This window comes from Oncorhynchus keta, chromosome 22, assembly GCF_023373465.1.
Source record: "Oncorhynchus keta strain PuntledgeMale-10-30-2019 chromosome 22, Oket_V2, whole genome shotgun sequence".
NCBI classification, from domain to species: Eukaryota; Metazoa; Chordata; class Actinopteri; order Salmoniformes; family Salmonidae; genus Oncorhynchus; species Oncorhynchus keta.
The window spans coordinates 52,386,698-52,400,809 of NC_068442.1; the positions used below are offsets into that span (position 1 = coordinate 52,386,698).

General features: G+C 43.7%; 1 protein-coding gene across 27 annotated transcripts in view; it reads left to right on the forward strand.

The window, feature by feature from the left end:
- LOC118380532 (kinesin-like protein KIF1A) overlaps nucleotides 1–14,112 on the forward strand; it is a 201,121-nt gene that overhangs the window by 73,588 nt on the left and 113,421 nt on the right. For 17 of the 27 annotated variants that reach the window (XM_052475533.1, XM_052475537.1, XM_052475543.1 and 14 more), the window contains exons 13-16: nucleotides 4,188–4,232; nucleotides 8,481–8,522; nucleotides 13,500–13,702; nucleotides 13,865–13,944. In XM_052475533.1, the coding sequence (XP_052331493.1) occupies nucleotides 4,188–4,232; nucleotides 8,481–8,522; nucleotides 13,500–13,702; nucleotides 13,865–13,944 (370 nt within the window). Of the gene's footprint in view, nucleotides 1–4,187; nucleotides 4,233–4,643; nucleotides 4,689–8,480; nucleotides 8,523–13,499; nucleotides 13,703–13,864; nucleotides 13,945–14,112 lie in introns of all 27 variants that reach the window. The other 10 variants (XM_052475549.1, XM_052475555.1, XM_052475557.1 and 7 more) reach the window with 4 other exon arrangements.

A 14,112-nucleotide genomic window follows, 5' to 3' on the forward strand; every position in this document is an offset into this window, starting at 1 on the left:
ATGTTAGCAGGATCAGTATGTTAGCAGGACCAGTATGTTAGCAGGATCAGTATGTTAGCACGACCAGTATGTTAGCAGGACCAGTATGTTAGCAGAACCAGTATGTTAGCAGGACCAGTATGTTAGCAGGACCAGTATGTTAGCACCACCAGTGTGTTAGCACCACCAGTATGTTAGCAGGACCAGTATGTTAGCAACTCCAGTATATTAGCTTCACCAGCATGTTAGCATGACCAGTATGTTAGCAGGACCAGTAAGTTAGCGACACCAGTATGTTAGCAGAACCAGTATGTGAGCAGCACCAGTATGTTAGCAGAACCAGTATGTTAGCAGGGCCAATATGTTAGCAGTGCCAGTATGTTAGCAGCACCAGTATGTTAGCAGGACCAGTATGGTAGCATGACCAGTATATTAGCAGAACCAGTATGTTAGCAGGACCAGTTTGTCAGCAGGACCAGTATGTTAGCAGAACCAGTATGTTAGTAGGACCAGTATGTTAGCATTACGAGTATATTAGCAGAACCAGTATGTTAGCAGGACCAGTATGTTAGCAAGACCAGTGTGTTAGCAGGACCAGTATGTTAGCTTCACCAGTATGTTAGCAGGACCTGTTTTTTTGCAGGACCAGTATGTTAGCACCACCAGTATGTTAGCAGGACCAGTATGTTTGCAAGACCAGTGTGTTAGCAGGACCAGTATGTTAGCAGGACCAGTATGTTAGCTTCACCAGTATGTTAGCAGGACCAGTATGTTAGCAGGACCAGTATGTTAACAGGACCAGTATGTTAACACCACCAGTATGTTAGAAGGACCAGTATGTTAGCACCTCCAGTATATTAGCTTCACCAGCATGTTAGCATGACCATTATGTTAGCAGGACCAGTAAGTTAGCGACACCAGTATGTTAGCAGAACCAGTACGTGAGCAGCACCAGTATGTTGGCAGAACCAGTATGTTAGCAGGGCCAGTATGTTTGCAGGGCCAGTATGTTAGCAGCACCAGTGTGTTAGCAGGACCAGTATGTTAGCATGACGAGTATATTAGCAGAACCAGTATGTTAGCAGGACCAGTATGTTAGCAAGACGAGTATATTAGCAGAACCAGTATGTTAGCAGGACCAGTATGTTAGCAGGACCAGTATGTTAGCAGGACCAGTATGTTAGCAGGACCAGTATGTTAGCACCACCAGTATGTTAGCAGGACCAGTATGTTAGCAAGACCAGTGTGTTAGCAGGACCAATATGTTAGCAGGACCAGTATGTTAGCAAGACCAGTGTGTTAGCAGGACCAGTATGTTAGTAGGACCAGTATGTTAGCATGACGAGTATATTAGCAGAACCAGTATGTTAGCAGGACCAGTATGTTAGCAAGACCAGTGTGTTAGCAGGACCAGTATGTTAGCAAGACCAGTGTGTTAGCAGGACCAGTATGTTAGCAGGACCAGTATGTTAGCACCTCCAGTATATTAGCTTCACCAGCATGTTAGCATGACCATTATGTTAGCAGGACCAGTAAGTTAGCGACACCAGTATGTTAGCAGAACCAGTACGTGAGCAGCACCAGTATGTTGGCAGAACCAGTATGTTAGCAGGGCCAGTATGTTTGCAGGGCCAGTATGTTAGCAGCACCAGTGTGTTAGCAGGACCAGTATGTTAGCATGACGAGTATATTAGCAGAACCAGTATGTTAGCAGGACCAGTATGTTAGCAAGACGAGTATATTAGCAGAACCAGTATGTTAGCAGGACCAGTATGTTAGCAAGACCAGTGTGTTAGCAGGACCAGTATGTTAGCAGGACCAGTATGTTAGCAGGACCAGTATGTTAGCACCACCAGTATGTTAGCAGGACCAGTATGTTAGCAAGACCAGTGTGTTAGCAGGACCAATATGTTAGCAGGACCAGTATGTTAGCAAGACCAGTGTGTTAGCAGGACCAGTATGTTAGTAGGACCAGTATGTTAGCATGACGAGTATATTAGCAGAACCAGTATGTTAGCAGGACCAGTATGTTAGCAAGACCAGTGTGTTAGCAGGACCAGTATGTTAGCAAGACCAGTGTGTTAGCAGGACCAGTATGTTAGCAGGACCAGTATGTTAGCTTCACTGGTTTTAGCAGGACCAGTATGTTAGCAGGACCAGTATGTTAGCTTCACCAGTATAGTATGTTAGCAGGGCCAGTATGTTAGCAGGGCCAGTATGTTAGCAGCACCAGTATGTTAGCAGGACCAGTATGTTAGCATGACCAGTATATTAGCAGAACCAGTATGTTAGCAGGACCAGTTTGTCAGCAGGACCAGTATGTTAACAGGACCAGTATGTTAACACCACCAGTATGTTAGAAGGACCAGTATGTTAGCACCTCCAGTATATTAGCTTCACCAGCATGTTAGCATGACCATTATGTTAGCAGGACCAGTAAGTTAGCGACACCAGTATGTTAGCAGAACCAGTACGTGAGCAGCACCAGTATGTTGGCAGAACCAGTATGTTAGCAGGGCCAGTATGTTTGCAGGGCCAGTATGTTAGCAGCACCAGTGTGTTAGCAGGACCAGTATGTTAGCATGACGAGTATATTAGCAGAACCAGTATGTTAGCAGGACCAGTATGTTAGCAAGACGAGTATATTAGCAGAACCAGTATGTTAGCAGGACCAGTATGTTAGCAAGACCAGTGTGTTAGCAGGACCAGTATGTTAGCAGGACCAGTATGTTAGCAGGACCAGTATGTTAGCACCACCAGTATGTTAGCAGGACCAGTATGTTAGCAAGACCAGTGTGTTAGCAGGACCAATATGTTAGCAGGACCAGTATGTTAGCAAGACCAGTGTGTTAGCAGGACCAGTATGTTAGTAGGACCAGTATGTTAGCATGACGAGTATATTAGCAGAACCAGTATGTTAGCAGGACCAGTATGTTAGCAAGACCAGTGTGTTAGCAGGACCAGTATGTTAGCAAGACCAGTGTGTTAGCAGGACCAGTATGTTAGCAGGACCAGTATGTTAGCACCTCCAGTATATTAGCTTCACCAGCATGTTAGCATGACCATTATGTTAGCAGGACCAGTAAGTTAGCGACACCAGTATGTTAGCAGAACCAGTACGTGAGCAGCACCAGTATGTTGGCAGAACCAGTATGTTAGCAGGGCCAGTATGTTTGCAGGGCCAGTATGTTAGCAGCACCAGTGTGTTAGCAGGACCAGTATGTTAGCATGACGAGTATATTAGCAGAACCAGTATGTTAGCAGGACCAGTATGTTAGCAAGACGAGTATATTAGCAGAACCAGTATGTTAGCAGGACCAGTATGTTAGCAAGACCAGTGTGTTAGCAGGACCAGTATGTTAGCAGGACCAGTATGTTAGCAGGACCAGTATGTTAGCACCACCAGTATGTTAGCAGGACCAGTATGTTAGCAAGACCAGTGTGTTAGCAGGACCAATATGTTAGCAGGACCAGTATGTTAGCAAGACCAGTGTGTTAGCAGGACCAGTATGTTAGTAGGACCAGTATGTTAGCATGACGAGTATATTAGCAGAACCAGTATGTTAGCAGGACCAGTATGTTAGCAAGACCAGTGTGTTAGCAGGACCAGTATGTTAGCAAGACCAGTGTGTTAGCAGGACCAGTATGTTAGCAGGACCAGTATGTTAGCTTCACTGGTTTTAGCAGGACCAGTATGTTAGCAGGACCAGTATGTTAGCTTCACCAGTATAGTATGTTAGCAGGGCCAGTATGTTAGCAGGGCCAGTATGTTAGCAGCACCAGTATGTTAGCAGGACCAGTATGTTAGCATGACCAGTATATTAGCAGAACCAGTATGTTAGCAGGACCAGTTTGTCAGCAGGACCAGTATGTTAGCAGAACCAGTATGTTAGTAGGACCAGTATGTTAGCATGACGAGTATATTAGCAGGACCAGTATGTTAGCAGGACCAGTATGTTAGCAGGACCAGTATGTTAGCTTCACTGGTATGTTAGCAGGACCAGTATGTTAGCTTCACCAGTGTGTTAGCAGGACCAGTATATTAGCAGGACCAGTATGTTAGCAGGACCAGTATGTTAGCTTCACCAGTATGTTAGTAGCATCTGTTCAGCTAACACTGAGTGAATGAGTTAGTCCCTCACTGTGTTCTCCTGTCTCTAACTGTGTTCTCCTTTGTCTGTATTTCTGTCTCTCTCTTTCTCTCCCAGCGTACAAGGGGCCAGCTCTTGGCACTGATGTTGCTGGTTTGAAATGTGTGTTTCTATATTTCTCTACTGTTTATCTCTATACGGTTTATCTCTCTACTGTTTCTCTCTCTACTGTTTCTATATCTCTCTACTGTTTATCTCTCTACTGTTTATCTCTCTACTGTTTCTATATCTCTCTACTGTTTCTATATCTCTCTACTGTTTATCTCACTACTGTTTATCTCTCTACTGTTTCTATATCTCTCTACTGTTTATCTCTCTACTGTTTATCTCTCTACTGTTTTCACTCTGTTCTCCTGTCTCTACTGTGTTCTCCTGTCTCTCACTGTGTTCACCTGTCTCTCACTGTGTTCTCCGGTCTCTCACTGTGTTCTCCTGTCTCTCACTGTGTTCTCCTATATTTTACTGTGTTCTCCTTTGTCTGTCTTTCTGTCTCTCTCTTTCTTTCTCTCCCAGCGTACAAGGGGCCAGCTCTTGGCACTGATGTTGCTGGTTTGAAATGTGTGTTTCTATATTTCTCTACTGTTTCTATATCTCTCTACTGTTTCTATATCTCTCTACTGTTTATCTCTCTACTGTTTCTCTCTCTACTGTTTCTATATCTCTCTACTGTTTCTCTCTACAGTTTATCTCTCTACTGTTTCTCTCTCTACTGTTTCTATATCTCTCTACTGTTTCTCTCTACTGTTTCTCTCTCTACTGTTTCTATATCTCTCTACTGTTTCTCTCTCTACTGTTTCTCTCTCTACTGTTTCTATATCTCTCTACTGTTTATCTCTCTACTGTTTCTCTCTCTACTGTTTCTATATCTCTCTACTGTTTATCTCTCTACTGTTTCTCTCTCTACTGTTTATCTCTCTACTGTTTCTATATCTCTATACGGTTTATCTCTCTACTGTTTCTCTCTACTGTTTATCTCTCTACTGTTTCTATATCTCTCTACTGTTTCTCTCTCTACTGTTTCTCTCTCTACTGTTTCTATATCTCTCTACTGTTTATCTCTCTACTGTTTCTCTCTCTACTGTTTCTATATCTCTCTACTGTTTATCTCTCTACTGTTTCTCTCTCTACTGTTTATCTCTACTGTTTATCTCTCTACTGTTTCTATATCTCTCTACTGTTTCTCTCTCTACTGTTTCTCTCTCTACTGTTTATCTCTCTACTGTTTCTCTCTCTACTGTTTCTATATCTCTCTACTGTTTATCTCTCTACTGTTTCTCTCTACAGTTTCTCTCTCTACTGTTTCTCTCTACTGTTTATCTCTCTACTGTTTCTATATCTCTCTACTGTTTCTCTCTCTACTGTTTCTATATCTCTCTACTGTTTCTCTCTCTACTGTTTCTATATCTCTCTACTGTTTCTCTCTCTAATGTTTCTATATCTCTCTACTGTTTCTCTCTACAGTTTCTCTCTACTGTTTCTCTCTCTTCTGTTTATCTCTCTACTGTTTCTCTCTCTACTGTTTCTCTCTCTACTGTTTCTATATCTCTCTACTGTTTCTCTCTCTACTGTTTATCTCTCTACTGTTTCTCTCTCTACTGTTTCTCTCTCTACTGTTTCTCTCTACTGTTTCTCTCTACTGTTTCTATATCTCTCTACTGTTTCTCTCTACTGTTTCTATATCTCTCTACTGTTTATCTCCCTACTGTTTCTCTCTACTGTTTCTATATCTCTCTACTGTTTCTCTCTACTGTTTCTATATCTCTCTACTGTTTCTATATCTCTCTACTGTTTATCTCTCTACTGTTTATCTCTCTACTGTTTCTATATATCTCTACGGTTTCTCTCTCTACTGTTTATCTCTCTACTGTTTCTATATATCTCTACGGTTTCTCTCTCTACTGTTTATCTCTCTACTGTTTCTCTCTCTACTGTTTATCTCTCTACTGTTTTCACTCTGTTCTCCTGTCTCTACCGTGTTCTCCGGTCTCTCACTGTGTTCTCCTGTCTCTCATTGTGTTCTCCTGTCTCTCACTGGGTTCTCCTATATTTTACTGTGTTCTCCTTTGTCTGTCTTTCTGTCTCTCTCTTTCTCTCCCAGCGTACAAGGGGCCAGCTCTTGGCACTGACGTTGCTGGTTTGAAATGTGTGTTTCTATATTTCTCTACTGTTTATCTCTCTACTGTTTCTATATTTCTCTACTGTTTATCTCTATACGGTTTATCTCTCTACTGTTTCTCTCTCTACTGTTTCTCTCTATGCTGTTTCTCTCTCTACTGTTTCTCTCTACTGTTTATATATTTCTCTACTGTTTCTATATTTCTCTACTGTTTCTCTCTACTGTTTATCTCTCTACTGTTTCTATATCTCTCTACTGTTTATCTCTCTACTGTTTCTCTCTATGCTGTTTCTCTCTCTACTGTTTCTCTCTACTGTTTATATATTTCTCTACTGTTTCTATATTTCTCTACTGTTTCTCTCTCTACTGTTTATCTCTCTACGGTTTCTATATTTCTCTACTGTTTATCTCTCTACTGTTTATCTCTACTTTTTATATCTCTACTGTTTCTCTCTACTGTTTCTCTCTACTGTTTATCTCTCTACTGTTCCTCTCTACTGTTTCTCTCTACTGTTTATCTCTCTACTGTTTCTATATCTCTCTACTTTTTCTCTCTACTGTTTCTCTCTACTGTTTATCTCTCTACTGTTTCTATATCTACTGTTTATCTCTCTACTGTTTCTCTCTACTGTTTCTCTCTATGCTGTTTATCTCTCTACTTTTTCTCTCTACTGTTTCTCTCTACTGTTTCTCTCTCTACTGTTTCTCTCTACTGTTTCATCTCTCTACTTTTTCTCTCTACTGTTTCTCTCTCTACTGTTTATCTCTCTACTGTTTATCTCTACTGTTTATCTCTCTACTGTTTATCTCTACTGTTTCTCTCTCTACTGTTTATCTCTCTACGGTTTCTATATTTCTCTACTGTTTATCTCTCTACTGTTTATCTCTACTTTTTATATCTCTACTGTTTCTCTCTACTGTTTCTCTCTACTGTTTATCTCTCTACTGTTCCTCTCTACTGTTTCTCTCTACTGTTTATCTCTCTACTGTTTCTATATCTACTGTTTATCTCTCTACTGTTTCTCTCTACTGTTTCTCTCTATGCTGTTTATCTCTCTACTTTTTCTCTCTACTGTTTCTCTCTACTGTTTCTCTCTCTACTGTTTCTCTCTACTGTTTCATCTCTCTACTTTTTCTCTCTACTGTTTCTCTCTACTGTTTCATCTCTCTACTGTTTCTCTCTACTGTTTCTCTCTCTACTGTTTATCTCTCTACTGTTTATCTCTCTACTGTTTATCTCTATGCTGTTTATCTCTACTGTTTCTCTCTACTGTTTCTCTCTACTGTTTCTCTCTCTACTGTTTATCTCTCTACTGTTTATCTGTCTGGCTTTAGGCTGTTTCTTTGTCTGTCCTCTTCGCTCCGTGCTGCTTAGCATCGACAGCATGTTCTTATAGCTGTACTCTGCTGCACCAGATTAATGACTAATCATTGAGATAATCAACTATTATTTCTTATTGCCCAGGAAAATATTGATCACAACCAATCAGTACCAGATCAACAAGTACATGTGGCTTGCCTTAGAGGTCAGCCTGGTTGCTAGTACGCTATCTGCTAGAAAACACCTAAGACATATCAGATGCATTTCTGGGCTTGGACAGTAGGTGCAGTTTCCCTCTGGTGTTAGAGACATTAGCTTTATCGCTTGTGTCCAGAGTTCAGAAAAGGCGACCTATACAGCAGTATGTTTTCAGAACCTCACTCAGCCAGCCGTCGTACAGTTTGGAAGAGATGTACAGTGGGCCTCATTATGTAGCCTACAGACTACAGGCTGGAGTAGGGAGGAAACGGCAAACATGCATTCGGATAATTAACTGTACATTCGAGTAGATTGATTCTCAGATAGAGGTCTGAGTGACAGACTAGGGGCCCTTAAAGCAACACCAGTAAGCCATGCTCATCTTACACTGAGTTACTGATTGATTCTATCACAGAGTTTGTTCATCTGTCTCTCTCTCTCTCTCTGTGTCTCTCTCTCTCTGTGTCTCTGTCTCTCTCTCTATCTGTCTCTCTCTGTCTCTCTCTCTCTCTCTCTCTCTCTCTCTCTCTCGTCTCTCTCTCTCTCTCTCTCTCTCTCTCTCTCTCTCTCTCTCTCTCTCTCTCTCTCTCTCTCTCTCTCTCTCTCTCTCTCTCTCTCTCTCTCTCTCTCTCTCTCTCTCTCTCTCTCTCTCTCTCTCTCTCTCTCTCTCTCTCTCTCACCTCCTCTTTCTGGCTTTCTGTTTTTCCTCTCTCAGCGTACAAGGGGCCTCCCGGCACGGACGTTGCTGGTTTGAAATGTGTGTTAATGTTAATGTTTCTTAATTTGTCTCTCTGCTGTGTTTTTGGCTGTCCTCTTATACGCTTCGCTCCATGGCACCTTTAGCAGCACCAGAGTAATGTGACAATAGTTGTACTCTCTGCAGCACCAGAGTAATGTGACAATAGATGTACTCTCTGCAGCACCAGAGTAATGTGTCAATAGATGTACTCTCTGCAGCACCAGAGTAATGTGACAATAGTTGTACTCTCTGCAGCACCAGAGTAATGTGTCAATAGTTGTACTCTCTGCAGCACCAGAGTAATGTGTCAATAGTTGTACTCTCTGCAGCACCAGAGTAATGTGTCAATAGTTGTACTCTCTGCAGCACCAGAGTAATGTGTCAATAGTTGTACTCTCTGCAGCACCAGAGTAATGTGTCAATAGTTGTACTCTCTGCAGCACCAGAGTAATGTGACAATAGTTGTACTCTCTGCAGCACCAGAGTAATGTGACAATAGTTGTACTCTCTGCAGCACCAGAGTAATGTGACAATCGTTGTACTCTCTGCAGCACCAGAGTAATGTGACAATCGTTGATTATTAATTAATTGATTAATAATCAGTTAATTAATCAAAGGTTGTTCAAAATGCCAAGGAAAATATTGATCATGATCAATCATGTGCACATGTATGTATCAGATCAACAAGGACACGTGGCCTTCGGGCAGACTTGCTCTAGAGGTCAGCCTGGTTGTTAGTAGGCTATCTGCTAGAAAATACCTAAGAGATATCAGATGCATTTCTGGGCTTGGACAGTAGGTGCTGTTTCCCTCTGGTGCTGTAGAGATGCTCTTGTGGACTGGGCTCATATAGCTTTATCGCTGGTGTCCAGAGTTCAGGAAGGCGACCAACGGCAGTATGTTTTTTTTTTAATGTTTTTTTTTACGGAAATATATATTCTGTTACAGCAGTTCTATGTGACAACCTTAATCAATTTCCTGAGGTAACGGGAAATGACTCCTTAATAAGGTAAACACTTCATATATTTTACGCCCCAGCTGTCCTTTTTATCACAGGAAATTGGTGTTTTGCTACTGTGTGTTTAATACCAGTATTACCGAACAGATGGCGACAGACTTCAGGGTGTAAGAAGTGGTACATGTGTCATCTTGACTGGCAGGCGCAACAGGAAGGACCCAGACTGGTGATTCGGTCTACTTTGACTCTCGGTGTGTTGGTATGGCAACACCTACCTACCTGCAGTGCTGAGACTCATTGTTTTCCATAGGAGGTGACATATACCGTTTGCTATATTGTGCACTGTGATAAATTCATAGCCTGTGGAATAGATATTTGAGACCAATTCTGAGACAACAAAAAAAAATCACCTATATTTCAGTGTGATGAATCTATTAGTAAAATCTTGATTGACAAGGAATTTCCTCATCTTATACAGTCCACGGGTACGTCCCAAGTGGCATCATAATCCCTACTACCTTTGTCCAAAGCCCTATGGGCCCTGGTCGAATGTAGTGCACTATAATAGGGAATAGGGTGCCACTTGGGACTATGTTCTAAATAGTTGTCAAGGAGACCTTCCTTCCTCTCTGAAGTATAGTACTATGGAGAGACCAGGAAGGAAACCACATCCCCTCTCTCTGTAGTATAGTACTGTGGAGAGACCAGGAAGGAAACCACATCCCCTCTCTCTGTAGTATAGTACTGTGGAGAGACCAGGAAGGAAACCACATCCCCTCTCTCTGTAGTATAGTACTGTGGAGAGACCAGGAAGGAAACCACATCCCCTCTCTCTGTAGTATAGTACTGTGGAGAGACCAGGAAGGAAACCACATCCCCTCTCTCTGTAGTATAGTACTGTGGAGAGACCAGGAAGGAAACCACATCCCCTCACTCTGTAGTATAGTACTATGGAGAGACCAGGAAGGAAACCCCATCCCCATCAGTACAGTAGATAATCTTGATGTGGACTCCTCCCATGATTAACAAAGAATCTCAACCTCAATATACAGTATAGTCAGTCCTTGTTCTATTTTGTTATCAGTTATCAGTTTTTGTCGGCCTCCGTTCCACTCTTGAAGTAGAAATTTATTTCCCTGTTCCAATAATGGATTTACTAACAATTGTTTTTATTTTTTTTATTATTTTTTTTACAGTAGCTGTCAGAGCAGTTAGTGATCCTGACTAGCTTTTTAGACGTCATTCGATATCCAAAGTAGTCGTGTCTCGGTGCACCCACAGCACTCCAGTCTTGATGGTCTTCTGTGGTTCTTCCCCATGGTATTTCATCATTAGATTACATTGATGGAGCGTTGGATATGAGGAAAGGAAACCTCTCAGTGAAGAGGCTGGTATTGTATGTGCTCTTCCCGTGGTGTTACATCATTAGATTTAAAAAACTTTTTTTTATTTTTTAAAGAAACGGGTAGTTTGGATCCTGGATGCAGATTGGTTAATCCATAGGTAATGACTGTTTGCTGCATATCATATTTCCTTCATGGGTAGTTTGATATAGACCTTGGCCATATGGTCTGAATAGGACTTTATGCTAACACGTGCGCTCTATGCAAAATAACGCTCATATTTCCTTTCAGAGTGTTTGTCCGTGGATGAAAGAGAGTCAAAGCATGTCGTAGCCATGTCGTAGCCTTGTCATAGCCACGTCGTAGCCTTGTCGTAGCCATGTCGTAGCCTTGTCGTAGCCACGTAGTAGCCACGTCGTAGCCTTGTCGTAGCCTTGTCGTAGCCTTGTCGTAGCCACATCGTAGCCTTGTCGTAGCCATGTAGTAGCCATGTAGTAGCCACGTCGTAGCCATGTCGTAGCCACGTCGTAGCCTTGTCGTAGCCATGTAGTAGCCACGTCGTAGCCTTGTCGTAGCCATGTAGTAGCCATGTAGTAGCCACGTCGTAGCCACGTCGTAGCCTTGTCGTAGCCATGTAGTAGCCATGTAGTAGCCACGTCGTAGCCTTGTCGTAGCCTTGTCGTAGCCTTGTCGTAGCCACGTCGTAGCCTTGTCGTAGCCATGTCATAGCCATGTCGTAGCCATGTCGTAGCCTTGTCATAGCCACGTCGTAGCCACGTCGTAGCCTTGTCGTAGCCTTGTCGTAGCCTTGTCGTAGCCATGTCGTAGCCATGTCGTAGCCTTGTCGTAGCCATGTCATAGCCATGTCGTAGCCTTGTCGTAGCCTTGTCGTAGCCATGTCGTAGCCATGTCGTAGCCATGTCGTAGCCATGTCGTAGCCTTGTCGTAGCCATGTCATAGCCATGTTGTAGCCTTGTCGTAGCCTTGTCGTAGCCATGTCGTAGCCATGTCGTAGCCTTGTCGTAGCCACGTAGTAGCCACGTCGTAGCCTTGTCGTAGCCATGTCGTAGCCTTGTCGTAGCCATGTCGTAGCCTTGTCGTAGCCTTGTCGTAGCCTTGTCGTAGCCATGTCGTAGCCATGTCGTAGCCTTGTCGTAGCCACGTCGTAGCCATGTCGTAGCCTTGTCGTAGCCTTGTCGTAGCCTTGTCGTAGCCATGTCGTAGCCTTGTCGTAGCCATGTCGTAGCCATGTCGTAGCCATGTCGTAGCCTTGTCGTAGCCATGTCGTAGCCATGTCGTAGCCTTGTCGTAGCCATGTCGTAGCCTTGTCGTAGCCTTGTCGTAGCCTTGTCGTAGCCTTGTCGTAGCCATGTCGTAGCCTTGTCGTAGCCTTGTCGTAGCCATGTCGTAGCCTTGTCGTAGCCTTGTCGTAGCCATGTCGTAGCCTTGTCGTAGCCATGTCGTAGCCATGTTGTAGCCATGTCGTAGCCTTGTCGTAGCCTTGTCGTAGCCTTGTCGTAGCCATGTCGTAGCCTTGTTGTAGCCTTGTCGTAGCCATGTCGTAGCCATGTCGTAGCCTTGTCATAGCCATGTTGTAGCCATGTTGTAGCCTTGTCGTAGCCTTGTCGTAGCCTTGTCGTAGCCATGTCGTAGCCATGTTGTAGCCTTGTCGTAGCCATGTCATAGCCTTGTCATAGCCATGTCGTAGCCATGTCATAGCCATGTCGTAGCCTTGTCGTAGCCATGTCGTAGCCTTGTCATAGCCATGTCGTAGCCATGTCATAGCCATGTCGTAGCCTTGTCGTAGCCTTGTCGTAGCCTTGTCGTAGCCATGTCGTAGCCTTGTCGTAGCCATGTCGTAGCCTTGTCGTAGCCATGTCATAGCCTTGTGGTAGCCTTGTCATAGCCATGTCATAGCCTTGTGGTAGCCTTGTCGTAGCCATGTCATAGCCATGTCATAGCCTTGTCGTAGCCTTGTCGTAGCCATGTCATAGCCATGTCGTAGCCTTGTGGTAGCCATGTCGTAGCCTTCTGGTAGCCATGTCGTAGCCTTGTCATTAGCCATGTCGTAGCCATGTCATAGCCATGTCGTAGCCTTGTGGTAGCCATGTCGTAGCCTTCTGGTAGCCATGTCGTAGCCTTGTCATTAGCCATGTCATAGCCTCGTCGTAGCCATGTCGTAGCCACGTCGTGGCCATGCGACAGGGAACTAACCCTCCTAGGGAAGGGACATCAGTGTTGTTGTCGAGAATGATTCTGAATGGCTTTACTGACTGATAAACGCTTTGCTTGAAGCTTGACGGCATACTTTGGATTTGGCTTTATGTTAGATCGTTTTTTTTCATGATAAGCAGCACCCCCCCCCACCTCCCACCCAGTTGCACTTGTATGCCCATACAGCCACATCTTTTACGTTCTTCTTCTGGCTTTCTGCACGCTGCGCTGCTCTTGTCTTCTCTTCCTTGTGTGTTTCTTACTCGCGGTTAAATGTTCTCTTTGTGTTTCAGATTAGTTTCATGTCTTCTTCTTCTTCTTCTTCTTCTTCCTTCTTTTCTATTTTTCCTTCTCCTCTCGTCCTTTTCTGTCCGCTTCTCTCCGTCTCTCTTACCTCCCCGTACCCTGCGCTAAATCCCCACTTCCTGCCCCCACTCCCACCACCCACTGTTTCCTCTGTCCCGCCCCCTCCCCTGACAGACCTATCCGATTTCAAGAACAATAACAATAATCGCCAAGCTGTCAATCAAAAGGATGATCTCTCCACAGTGACCAATGCCATGACGGGGATGAGCCCCTCCCCCTCTCTGTCCGCCCTGTCCAGTCGAGCCGGGTCCATCGCCAGCCTCCACGACCGCATCATGTTCAGCCCCGGAAGCGAGGAGGCCATCGAGAGACTCAAGGTGAACTGATCACTTGATTGATTGATGAATTCATTCATTTATTGATTAAGTCATTTATTACAGTCAGACATAATACCCTCTGTCCTACATATTGAACATAGACACAGGAGGGTTCACAACAGTTTGTCATATTTTTTTTTTTGGGGGGGGGGATTTCATCAGGAAACAGAGAAGATCATTGCTGAGCTCAACGAGACCTGGGAGGAGAAACTGCGCAGAACAGAAGCCATCAGAATGGAAAGGTGAGTTATTACCACTTCCACATCGCTACTTACAGTATAGATTATAAGGAAAGGACAATCCAGTCTCTGGATCCAAGGAACATGGAAGAATAGGAGACCACTGCAGGGTTGTGGTCAATTCAAATCAAATTCAGGAAATTCAGGAAGTAAAATGAAATACAAATTCAA